Source organism: Lissotriton helveticus, chromosome 6, assembly GCF_964261635.1.
Source record: "Lissotriton helveticus chromosome 6, aLisHel1.1, whole genome shotgun sequence".
Taxonomy (NCBI): Eukaryota; Metazoa; Chordata; class Amphibia; order Caudata; family Salamandridae; genus Lissotriton; species Lissotriton helveticus.
This window is the reverse complement of record NC_136067.1, coordinates 689,293,645-689,307,117: the sequence shown is the minus strand read 5'-3', so window position 1 is coordinate 689,307,117 and position 13,473 is coordinate 689,293,645. Positions and strand designations below refer to the sequence as shown.

The 13,473-nt window shown below is 52.8% G+C and overlaps 1 protein-coding gene across 2 annotated transcripts in view; it reads left to right on the top strand.

Moving 5' to 3' along the window:
- Positions 1-13,473, top strand: part of CEP162 (centrosomal protein 162) — a 977,479-nt gene that overhangs the window by 849,791 nt on the left and 114,215 nt on the right. For both annotated transcript variants that reach the window (XM_078648156.1, XM_078648158.1), the window contains one exon: positions 2,111-2,209. In XM_078648156.1, the coding sequence (XP_078504282.1) occupies positions 2,111-2,209 (99 nt within the window). The remainder of the gene's footprint in view (positions 1-2,110; positions 2,210-13,473) is intronic.

Here is a 13,473-nt window from a genome sequence, read left to right as displayed (position 1 = left end):
TGGGTCCGGGATCAGTGTGTTGTGATTATCCCGACTATACCCTGTCATCCACCCACCCTTTCCTTTCCCGTGCAAGGGAAATGACCTGAGAGTAACTGGTTCTGGCGCATCTGTCCATTGCAAAAAAGAACAATTGATGGACGGAAGCAGAACAATGTCATACATTCACCCCAGTTCAGAGATCTGGGCCTAAAGCCATAGTGTTTTTGCTCACCATGCCAGTCCAGTTTGGACCCAGCCATATGCAAATCAGTCTTGACCCTGCGCCCAATGGGAACAGTCCAGCCCAAACTGCCAGGCCAGGTTCTCCCTGGACTGGAAACAAGCATCCTAGGACCGGTTTCGGACTTTCAGCCCTCATCAGCCAGGAGAGCTTGACTCCAGTGGCATAGAGCGCACAGAACCCACGTCTGGGCATACCCGTCCCACTCGGGGTGACAAATGCAAAAAGAACAATTGATGGACGGAATGCAGAACAATGTCATACATTCACCCCAGTACAGAGATATGGGCCATCGTTTTTATGCTCACCATGCCATTCCAGTTTGAACCCAGCCATATGCGAATCAGTCTTGAGCCTGCACCCAATTTGAACAGTCCAGCCCGAACTGCCAATAGGGAGCACAGCAAAGAAGCTCCTGTGTCCGGGATCACTGTGTTGTAATTATCCCAACTATACCCTGTCATCCACCCACCCTGGGTTTTCTTTCCTGTGCAACAGAAATGACCTGAAAGTAACAGGTTCTGGCGCATCTGTTCATTGCAGCGGCTCGGATCTGGATACAGTGCTCTACTGCTGCGGACTCCCTCTCAATCGCGGCCACACCGTCCAGCTCACTACACGTGAGGTGGGACATCGGATAAGCTGCGGTGCTGCGGATACCACAAGAAATTCGGGGGACCGATGGACGCATGCACCGATGCACTTGTGGTCAGCAACTAGTTTGGCTTGCCTCCCCTAGAGCGACAGAGCTTCTCGACTTGTTGGAGCATGACGGCTCATCAAGAGGGAGACGCGCATTTAGGCGCTTCAAAGTCTCGCCTGCACTTCCTTTCCCCAGTTACTGCCATTGTCTGAGCCCGCTGCCATCACGGATCCCGCAATTGTCATAAGCTGGTCTCATGCTCCAGCACTCTTCTTGTGAAACCACAAAGATTTTTCAAAAAGAAAACATTCAACCGAGCCTTCTCCAGAATCTCCTCAAGGATCTGGAACGCATTGCCCCCAGAAACCAGACTTAATCCCGCTACTGCCTCTTTCAAGAAAGAAGTAAAGTCTCTACTCATGAGTAACCTTACATGATCAACGACGTGACCCGCAAAACTGCTATCACTGTTTTTGATGTTTTTGTATTTTCTGTCTTTATGCTTACACTTTTGCAACTATCTGTATCAGGAGGTTATAATGATATGCATCGTACTTTGCCCTATGCTTCCCCCGTAAAGCGCGCTGATACCAGAAAGGGTCATGTTCGCGCTATACAAAACCTTCAAAATAAATCAATATCTGTGAGGTATGCGACTGGGAGACTTACGGGGTCCTCATCACATTCTGCAATAAGGTTTCATCAGTTTGTGTTACCCCACTGACAAGGCCGTTTAGAATGTGATGCTAAAAAAGAGTGGGCATGCCAACAGATCAATTTATATTTGAATCACAACATTTGCCATACTCAGTGTTGAGCAGGGTTCAGTGCAGAAGCGAACTGCCAATGCCAAGAGAGACTGCTACACTTTCTATATTTTACAGCACTCTGTGAGACCTTTATTGGACTGGTTTCATTGTCAAGCGATCTTAAAATTATGACAAATACAATTACTAATGTTGTGATGTATTTGCTTAATTGTTTGGTTAAGATTAGTGTCCAGTTGTACTCCTATGGCGAAGTTTCGAGCTAACAAGTACATTTGTACCCCTTTCAGAACTTGAAGTTAATTTTTTACATTTTCTATGCTTTACTGTATTATTGTAAGGCAGACTGGTTAACAAAAGGAGCCCATGCAGACATTATCATTCATAAATGTTCACGTTCAGAAGTGTTTTTTACATTTCTAATAATGAATTAAGTGCGTGCTTTTTTAATGGGGAGTATTGAAAACTTTTCCCTAGATCCTCATAAAACATCTTCAAGAGCAAGTTAATGAGCTTCAGCGAGATCGCGAATCCCTGGCAAGGCTTCAAATTCGAGAGGACATTCTCCAAAAAGAGGTGATTTTAAAAACACATTTTAATTTTAGATTTTCACAATCCTCATTCTTAAATGCCTCTTTTTACATAACTGTATATTTTATTGCGTGCATTCATAGTCTTTTACACTTGTTTATTGATATCCCAGAGTGACTATTCAAATGATTGAAGGCTAGGATCATATTATGAAAGTGATGATAGGTGGATTTAAAAAATGTGTGACTAGCAAGAGGGTTTTTCTAACCCTGCTATGTGTGGATAACTGCCATGGCTCATCGCATGTGTTGCTGTTTACACACAGAATGTGTATCCTTATTAATAATACATGCCCTTAATGTTACTCAGACTTGTAGTACACAATTTTTCATTTTAGGTAATTCATTTAATTCTAATCTGGCTCTTACAGCAGCAGAACTGTTTATAACCGAGTCTTACAAATAAAATGCTATGCTCAGCACAGTATTATACGAGGTGTGGTTGATACCGGAGAATCATAACTTGGTGGGAGAGTTGTAAGATATAACATACTTGCATTACATGTATTTTAGATTGCACAATTACATTTCACAAATTTATAATTTCAAGCAGTGGTTGATACATTTGTTTGACCATGGTCATCCAGATTATTTTGACCAATACCAATGGCCGAATTAGGACCCAGATTTCTAGGTTCCACCATTAACCACTAAAGTCCGTCTCTTTTACCTGTGTACATAACAGAGCAAAGAGCACAGATTTTGTGATTTTATTGAGACTTTTTCTTCTGTTTCACATCTTGTAGAATATCTTTCGGTAGAGTTCTGTGTCACACTCACAAATCTAACAATGGTATGTCCCAGCCTGACTAGGCCATAAGTGCTGACATTAATCGAAGGGATAAGAGACAGCTGGTATTTTTGGTAAACTATGTGCCTTTAAATAAGTGTTTCTCAGTTTGTGAAGTGCTGTGCTTTTCGTTGAGATTGGCTAGTGATGTGTCGAACATCTGTGCTCAAAACTTGTTTCTTTGAAAGGTACAACATTATTTATCTTCTGGATTGCGGCTTGTGGCTCAGTTTCAAGAAGATTTCAGAATGCAGGAAGGCAGATGAACTCCTACTGGTACATCAAGAAAGTCAAAAATAACAGGGAAGGATAACTTTCCCTTGTTTTTCTTTTTTTTCTGTCCTGGTCAATGTGCATATGTAAAATCAGATGGTGAAGGATCCCCTGTTGTTTGATGGGCCGAAGCCATGATTTCTGGTACCTCTTAACCCTCTATCAGTAACAAATGCTCCATTAAAAAGCACTGCCATGGGCTTGGTTAGATGGGTAAAACATTCAACAAGAGTTTACCAACACATTTGAGTTGCATGTGATCCCATTGCTGTGTTTCCTTTTACTGTATAAATGCAGTACATAACATTTGATAGAGCCTTCTAGCCTCAAATTCCTCACCTTTTGAATATTTCCCAGGTGTCACGCTAGATTCTGAATTTTTCAGCTTTACCTCTGTTAGCCTGTAGGTAGCGCGGCTCCGCACTGATGCCACTCCACTCAGGACATGACGTGTGGCCTATATACTCTACACAACTACGTGCTGATGTCAGATCTTTTCTTCCCTCGCCACCACACACGAATCTGGAGGTCCCTCTCATCTCTCAAGAGAACTTTACCTCATCTATTTGGTCAAAAAATTCACTGTGTGCAAGGGAATGTCACAACAGACCGGAAGGCAAAATTCTACATCACCAGGCATAAGAAGACCACGTAACAAGACAGGTCCAGGTCGCAGCCAAAGTTCAAGGTTTGATCCCATTTTCGCTCCAGAATGCAACAAAGCCATTGCAGAGGCCAGTGTTCATCTAGGTCTAAATCACCCGGTAAGTCTAGCAAAAATCATGTAAATGTAAATGTACAGGAATTTATATAGCGCAAATCACCAAGCGGTTTCTAAGCGCTTGCTTAGGGAACCCGTCCTGGTATTCCCCTGTGAGATAACCCCGGCAGGGTATCCGCAAGGTGAAAACCAGGCATCCCATCGCGAGGGGCCGTTGTGGAGATTAAGCAAGATATTGCCCAGAGTCGCAGAGTGTGAACCCATGAATCGAGTAGGCACCGGAGCGAGAATTGTCGAGTCCATGGACATTTTTTAGGACTCAAGACCCCGCCGAGCCGGGAATTGAACCCTGGTCCCGGGCTGACCTCTGCTTCCAGGTCTGCCTCCTCTAACCAGTGAGCCACACTTCTCATAAACAATTGAAGCTGGACACATCTCACCCACTGACGAAGCCATTGAGGAATCTGACACCATACAATGGTGATGCGTAGGGCTGCTAAAGTCTTTGACCTCCAACTCTCCACCTTGGAGGTTAAAACTAATGTGTTGACGGAACCCTCCAGACGGATTAAACATCATCTGAGCCTCTTCTGTCATTTAATGAGCCACTAACGGATACCTTGTTGGGTACCTGGACCAAACTCTCGCCCCCCTAGTCAACAGGCAAATATTGAGTGTTTGTCCTGGCGACCCTGTGTTTCTGTCTCAGTACCCTTTCCCTGAATGTTTGTGCAGGTGTGCACAAGCGGGTACATCCCCAGCACTTTCCCGACTACTCCTGATAGGGAATCCAAGCAAGTACAGACATTTGGGAAGTGAGTTTTTTTCTTCCACTAGCGTCGCTCTCCATTCAGTAAATGCCAGCTGTCTCCAGGGACTCTACTCCCACGTCCTTTCGGATTCAATGGCTCAAGTCCTCTATGGTGCCCTTGAAGATCTATGAACTGTCTTTGCCCTTACTGTGGGAAATGGTTGTGCAGGTGCTGCCACAGGTTCCCGAAGAGGCCCAGGCCATTCTCTCCCAAGCAGCTACAGAGTGGAGAGAAGCAGCGAAGTTCACTATACCGCTGTATCTTGGACATGACCGAGTCACTGGGCAGAGCAGTTTCTTCTACAGTGGCTCTCAGATGCCACACCTGGCTGAGAACGCCTAGCTTTTCGGGGAATGTCCAAGATTCTCTCCTGGGCATGCCATCTCTTCGTAGACACGGCAGACTCAGTGTTGAAGTGCTATAAGGACGTGCGGGCTACGGCCATGTCCTTGGGCCTCTTGGCTGCCCCCCATCATCTCCAGTCCACCATGGAAGGAGCTTTCAACCATGACAACCCTATCCCAGCCACCATGCTGTGCAAGCTTCCCAGCCTGTGTGTGGCCGAGGGCACGGTTTCTACCAACCTGGTAGGTCGGGTAGCCAGCAGTCTGATCCTGAACCCCCGGCAGCTGCAACCTCCAAACCTTCGAAACCTTCCTAATCTTGACCGTTTACATCTGGTGGCAGGGTTTGCTATCACCTCCACCACTGGCAGTCCATAACATCGGGCAAGTGGGTTCTGCATATCGTCCGGTGAGGCTACTCCCTCTCCTTGGGAACCACTTCTCCTGCCATGCCTCCATCTTATGACCAGCTGATGGAGGATTATTTGTCACTGCTCCGTGGGTAAAGCATGCCTTTTTTTAGCCAGGGTGGCCATAGAGATGGTTTCGGTGCCAGATGTAGGATGTGGTTGTTATCCCCGTTACTTTCTGGTCCCAAAGAAGGACAAGGGTCTTCGTCCTATCCTAGATCTCCGAATCCTCAACTCTTCCTCAAAAAGGAGAAGTTACATTTTCTCACACTGACTGTTGTCTGCTCTGGACCAAGGAGACTGGATGGTAGCGTTGGGCTTGCAGAACGCCTATTTCACATCCTCATCCTGCCTAGGTGCTACTTGTGGTTTACAGTAGGCCACTAGCAGGGGTGCCAGTCTTCATCTATCTCGACACTGGCTGCTGAAGGCGAGCTCACCCCAGGCTGTCGTCTCCCACCTCCACACTATGACAAACCTCCTGCATTCACTGGGGTTCACTATTCACACGCTCAAGTCACACCTGGCTCCCTCTCAGACGCTACCTTTCGGAGCTGCTCTTGACACAGTATGGTTCTGGGCTTATCCTCTCGAGCAGCGAGTCCAGGACATTGAGTCCACCAAGTGAACGGCCCTCCGCGTGTGCAAGGGGAGCCACGCCTTCTAGCTACATTGAGTCCACCAAGTGAACGGCCCTCCGCGTGTGCAAGGGGAGCCACGCCTTCTAGCCCCCCTGATTCTATCAAGGCCTGTCTGCTTAATTGCAGATCTCTCCCTCGCCACGCGGGAGATATTTGGCTCTCCTTTTCCACTCATTCCTGGGACCTAATGTTCTTGAGAGAGACGTGGGTCAAAGATTCCTCTAACCCTGACCTTAATCTTGCAATTCCCCCAGACTACCACTTTGTTGGGATTAGTCATACGGGTACTAAGGTGGGAGGGAGGGATCGCCGTAATCCTACGCTCTCACTGGAAGATCACATCTAGAAAACGTACTAATATCGGCTCTATGGAAGCCATGTACTTTAGCATCTCGGATGCAACTAACTTAATCTTAGCAGGTGTTCTGGTATAACTCTCCTGGCGCTTCCCCTTCCTTTCTTTCTGAACTCCTCGCTACGATCACTGACCCTTTCCCTGAAGCCTCCTCATTTTACTATCCTTTGAGACTTTAACCTGCATGTGGACGATGCCGCATGCTCGAAGGCTAGACCTCTCCTGGATACTATGGAGGGCCTGAATTTCTCTCAACGGTACAGGGCCCTAAACACCGAGCGGGCCACACTCTTGATCTCTTATTTTCGAACCGTTCTGGCCTTATCACCTTTCCTCCCCTACCCCATACCTGGTCGGACCATTACCTGATTCCATTTAGGTTGGCCATTTCCCTGCCACTTCAACTAAAGCAAGGGACCTTGATAGAAAGTGGTATAAGGTTACTTGCGATGCTCTTGAACCCATTCTTGCCAACTCAACCTGGCAGACTTCTGGTGATCTGAACACCGACGTCTCTAATTTAAATACTCGTCTCTTCTCTGCTATTGACGTCATCGCCCCGGTGCGACCCTTGTCCTCCTCCAGATCAAAACCCTCAGCGCCTTGGTTCTCCCTGGCTCTACGTGCTGAAACGAGCAATTGTAAAAAGTTTGAGCGCAGCTGGCGACTAACCTATGATCCGGTCGCTAAAGCTACCTACAGAACCGCGATAAAAAAAAAATCACAAACTGAGGGAATGCTTTATCAGCAAAATTAGCGCTGCTGAAAACTTTTCAAAAACTTTGTTTAAAATTGTGAAGGAATGGGGTGTGGCTTGGCGGGCGAAGATGGCGGTCGCAGCCTCGTAGAGCTCCCGTCGGCCCGGACTTCATCCTTCCATTTATCATGGCCCCCGAGCCCGCTGTTGCTACCCAGTGCCTGGCGCTGATTTGGTGGAGTCCCCTGCCTGCTCCGGTGCCTCGACCTGGTGCTGTACTCGATCCTGGGACCGCGGAGAGGCGACGGAGACGTGCGGCCCTGTGACCGGCTGGAGACCGGGGTCCTTGAGTTTCGGGACGCCCGGGGCGGTCGCGGGCTGGCGTGAGGTGGCGGCGTCCACGGCGCCGCTCTTGGCCCTAACTTGCTGCTGTGATCGCCCACAGGCCGCTGAGGCGCCGCTTATCCTTGCTCTTTGTGCGGACACTCTCTTCTCCCTTTTGGTGGTTCGCCGTGAGGCCTAGTGACCGGCCGGAGACCGGGGACCTCGATTCTCGAGACGCCCGACATCAGTTGTGGGCTCGCGGGTGGTGGAGGTGCTGACGACGCTGCGCTTGGCCCGGCTCTATGGCTGCAGTTACTCACAGGCCATAGCGACACGAACCTCCCCTGCGTCCTGAACAGCTGCTGGTGGTGCCGAGGGGTGATTGAGGCCTGTTCCGCCTTGGTGAAGCCGGGGCCTCGATTTTCGCGACCCCGGGCCTGTGTTGGCCTGCCCGCCTCCTTCTTGGGGCCTCTGACGTCGGTGATCCACCCCGGGGCCTGGAGCCTCCTGCACGAGTGGCGGTGCCTGGGGATTATTAAAACTAGCTGGGAGTGGTGCCCGCCCTGCCTCGTGTGCGGTCCCGGCGAGTCCACGATTGGCCATGACCAGAGGTGGCGGACAGCCTAAACAAGGCCCCATCGATAAGTTCACGGGGCCTAGTGGTGGCTCTGGGGCGGCTGGCGGCAGCGGTGGCCCTGGGCCGGACAATGCAGCGATCCTGGCGGCCATCACCCAATCCCGGGACATGCTCGATGCCAAGATTGGGGCGGTAGGAGCAGATGTTACGCTGCTGCACCAAGACCTTCGCAATGCAGTGGAGAGGATCGCTGGGGCCGAAACCCGCATCACGGTGACTGAGACGGACATAGGCGCCCTGCAGAAGAGGCTGGCGGAGGTGGAGGGTGTCCAGAAGACGCTGGCGGCCCGAGTGGAGGACGCCGAAGGGCGCGCAAGGCGGAACAACCTCCGCTTCGTCGGCTTTCCGGAGCGGTGCGAGAAGGACGACATGGCGCGGTTCTTGACCCAGTGGTTGGAGGGCTGGCTCCCCGAAGGGACACTGTCCACGTGCTTTGTTATCGAGAGGGCACACAGGGCCCTGACTCAGCGGCCGCCGGAGGGTGAGCGCCCTAGACCAGTCATCGCCCGGCTGCTCAATTATCATGACCGCGATGTCATCCTGCGGGAGGCGAGGAACAAAGGCTCGCTCACCTTTGAAAATCATAACATCATGATCTTTCCTGACTACACGAGGATGGTGCAGCAGCAGAGACAATCCTTCGTGGCTGCTAAGGCCAAGCTGCGGGGCCTGAAGCTCCAGTACTCTCTCCTGTATCCGGCCCGCCTACGAGTGGTGCACCAGTCCCGGACGCATTTCTTCGACTCCCCCGAGGAGGTGTTTCGCTGGACTGATGAGACGGTACGACTTCGTCCACATGCCGAGCCGGGGCTGAACCCGGGCGGGTCCCGGGGATCGTCGCCGGAGCAGGTGCCTCGCCCAAACCCGAAGGGCCGTCACCGACGGTCCCGCTCTAGGAAGAGGTCGGCCTCTGCCAGTACATTGCAGACGGATGGTGCGGGGGACTCGGAACACTCCGAGGCTGGCAACTGAACATTGCTGGGTCTGGACCTTACTTACCGAATGCTGCGTTGCCCTACATTGGCTGGTGAGACTGTTCTAAAGTGACTTCCCTATGCCAGTCTATTCCCAATTGAGAACTCCTGTTATCTTTTTGGGTACATGGTGGGACTCGGGGGGTGCCTTCTATGGGCCTCAGACCCCCGCGGTTGAGTGTGTGGGGAGGGGGGTGGTGAGTGTGTATTGGTTGGGATGTTGGGATCCATTGGTATGGCGGGCCCTGGGTTCTCGGTTCTGGACCCGGGTCTCTCCATGCCGCGACAGATACTTCAATGTTCTCTGAGGTATTGGGGTGGGGGGAGTGGGGCGGAGGGGGAAGTTCTTTTCTTGCTGATGCTTTGGGGGGTTTGGGTCTGGGGGGGGTTGCTGAGTGTTTGGGCTGGGTGGGTGGGACCGCACGTGTGTATAGCTTTTGCCTTTGTTGCTTTGTGGAATGCGCCAGGGTGGGACGGAGGGCTGGATACTGGACGCTGTGTTGATGATGGCTAATAATACGACTGTGTCTCCTCAAAAGACCCTGCGCGTTGTGACATGGAATGTAAGGGGTATGCTGGATAAAATCAAACGTGGGGCTGTGCTGCGTTGGGGGAAAAGGGAGTTGGTGGATGTCCTACTGCTCCAGGAGACTCATATGCTGGGTTCCAAGGCCCTGAGCCTCCAGAGGTTCGGCTTTCAGCAAGTGTACCATGCAGGCTTTACGAGAGGCTCCCGGGGGGTGGCTATTCTGGTGCACCGCAGGGTGGCTTATGTACATGAGAAGCAATGGATTGATCCCCAGGGCCGTTACGTTTTCGTTAAGGGTATGTTAGGTACGGAGCCAGTGGTGTTTGGTAGTGTATATGCCCCCCCCCCTCTGCAGTGGGCCTTGTCTGAGCGGCTGTTTGCGCTGTGGGATGAGATTCCGGAGGTGCTGACTATGGTGGGAGGCGATTGGAACGAGGTTATGGATGTGGGCTTGGATCGCCGAAGGCGAGTGCCTGTTACACCGGATCCCCCCCCTGCTGTTGCTTCCACCAAACTCTGTGCGACTGTGAGTAGCCTGGGCTGGGTCGATGTGTGGCGACACCTTCATCCCGCTGTGCGTGAATTTACGTATGTGTCGGCAGTGCATGGGTCCTTTTCGAGACTTGACTATCTGTTTGTGCCGGGTGCCTGTCTGAGTCGAGTCAGTGATGCTGCGATACTCCCTCGGGGCCTGTCCGATCATTCCCCTGTCCTAGCTACCCTGACCCTCCCTTCCAAGAGGCAGCCGTTTCGTTGGCGGATGTCGTCCTGGCAGCTGCAGCGGCCCGACTATGTGCATCATCTGCGTGAGGCGATTGATCATTTCTGGCGCGAGAATCTCGTGGGGGGCGCGGACGCTGTGGTGGTGTGGGAGGCGCTGAAACCCACCATTCGGGGCATTGACATAGCTTGGTGCGTGGCTACTCGGCGACAACATCGGGAGGCTATTGTGGCTGCCGCGGCCCGCGTGGAGGAGCTGGAGCAGCGTGGCCGGCTTGGGGGTGACGAAGGCATTGTGAGGCAGCTCCTGCAGGCCCAACAGTTGTACGCCTCCGTCCTTTATGAGGAAGCCCGGCAGGCGTGGCTCGCCACGCGCAGCAGAGTGTATCAGTGGGGCGACAAGTCCTGTACCATGCTGCATAGGTTGTGCCAGGCGACCTTCCAGCCCCTGGCGTTGCCGGGTCTTGCGGCGGGAGACGGGTCGATCATGACCGATCCGGATTTGCTGGCGGCTAGCTTTGCCAGTTATTACGAGGCACAATACGCCCCTCGTGATCCTTTGGAGACGGACGTGATATCTGCATATCTTGACGATCTCATGCCGCGGGCCGTCTCGGATGCGACCAGGACCGCCCTGGACGTCCCGCTCACGGCTGAGGAACTGGGGGAAGCCCTTGGTCAGTTGAATGCTGGTAAGGCGCCCGGCCCGAGTGGCTACCCAAGCGAATTCTATAAAAAATTTCACGTCCAGCTGGGACCCCACTATCGCCGCGCCCTGGAGGCGGCAAGGGATCGGGGTGAACTGCCGCCGGACTGGCGTCATGCCGAGATTGTGGTCTTCTTGAAGCCGGGCAGGGCGCCGGATAGACACGATTCGTACAGGCCGATCTCTCTACTTAACGTCGAGGCCAAAATTCTGGCTAAGGCCCTGGCTAACCGCCTCTTGCCCCACATTACTGACCTGGTCCACCCCGACCAGGCCGGATTCATGCCTCGCAGGGCCACCCGGCATAATATCCGACGGGCACAGGCCGCGGTGGATGCCATGGGTGCTAGGGATGAGCAGGCGGCACTCTTTCTGGCGGATATGGACCGAGCCTTTGACTCGGTGAGTTGGGCGTATTTGTTCGCACTGTTGGCTCGCCTCAACCTGGGGCCGGTCTTCTTGTCGTACGTTCGCCTCCTATACACCAACGTGACGGCCTCGGTCCGCGTGGCCGGAGCTACCTCTGGGCGCTTCCATATAGGTCGCGGTACCCGGCAGGGTTGCCCCCTGTCCCCGTACCTGTTCGCCCTCGCCATGGAACCTCTGGCGTCGAGAGTGCGAGTAGATACCCGGTTGCGTGGCTTTGTTTGGAATGAAGACCTGGCGGATAGGATTGCGCTGTATGCTGATGACGTCCTCCTCTTCTTGACTGATCTGCGGCAGTCGGGTCCCCGGGTTCTGGAGCTCATGCGGGCGTTCGGTGAGGTCTCGGGTCTCCATCTTAACGTGAATAAATCAACCCTGTGGGTGCTGGGTGGCGGAGTGGTTGCTGACCCTTGGGCGGCTGAGTTGCGAGTGGCGACGGATGGCCTGAAATATCTGGGCGTTTTTCTCTCAGAGTCGCGGGCCGTGGCCTGGGCGCGTGGCGTATTGCCGGTGTGGGAGAGGGTACAGGCTGATGTTAAGACCTGGTCTAGAATGCCGCTCACTATTTTCGGAAGATCGGCCATCTTTAAGATGGTAGCGCTGCCGCGGCTCCTATACCAACTCCAGAATTTCCCTCATCCCATTGGCCTGGAGTGGTTCCGCCAGGTTAATTCAGCATTGGGCCGCTTCCTGTGGGATGGTGGTGCGGCCAGAGTGGCTCTGAAGACGTGCTTTTTATCCACTTACTGTGGTGGCTTGGCCACCTCGGACCTCCTCTCCTATTACCAAGCTTCACAATTACTTATCCTCAATGAATGGTGGTATTGTGATAGGAGTGATCCGGCTTATGCCCTAGAACGATTGCTCATGGGCGATCGCACGCTCCACACCATCCTTTATTCGGCCCGCCTACGCCGTGGGTTGCCATCAGTCACAAGAGTGGTCTTTGCGGTATGGAGGCAGTCATTGCGCCGAATGGGATGGTGGGGCAGACTGACGGCTGAGACGCCGCTCTGGCATAATGGTCTGCTCCCGGAACTGGCGACCCTGACCGGATTTGAGGGTTGGGAGAACATTGGGATCACGCAGCTGGGCCAGGTCATGTCCGGCACCACTCTTAAGTCCTTCGAGGAGCTCCGTACGGAGTTCCAAATGCCTCAGTCCCAGTTCTTCCGCTACCTCCAGCTACGGCATGCCCTCGCCCCGAGCATCGCTGGCCTCGACTCTTTGCCGGAGTTCAGCCCTGTCGAGGCTAAAGTATTTATGGGGGACCTGGGGGACAAGAAGGTCTCTAGGATCTACCAGACACTTGTGATTCATTGCTCCTCCACCCTACACTCCCTTCGGGAGGCGTGGGAAGTAGACGTAGGCCCCCTTGATGAGGACGACTGGAGGGAGGCGCTGGAATCCCCGCGCGGAACCGCTATAGCTGTCCGGCTGCGGCTGATTCAATTTAAATACTTGCACCGCGCTTACTATACGCGTGAACGGTTGTGGAAGGCTGGCTTGATTGCTTCACCGGAGTGCCTGCGCTGTGGGGCGGTGCCTGGCTCCTTGTTGCATACGGTATGGTCGTGTGGCCGGCTGACTGGGTTCTGGAGGGGTGTGTGGAGTTGCCTGGCTGAGGTCCTGGGCTGGGACCTTCCTCGTACCCATCGGCTGGGTCTGCTACATATTATGGAAGGGATTGGGGGCAACGTTTATAAACGTCATTTGTTGCTCTTGGGGTTGGTTGTGGCCAAGCGGGACCTGGCCCGGGCATGGAAGTCGGTGAGGGCTCCCCCCCTGTCTGCTTGGAGGGCTGGGCTGGATTATTTTATGGCTCTGGAGAGGCCGATCTTTGAAGCAAGGGGCTGCCCACGCAAGCACTACAAAATTTGGAGGCGTTGGG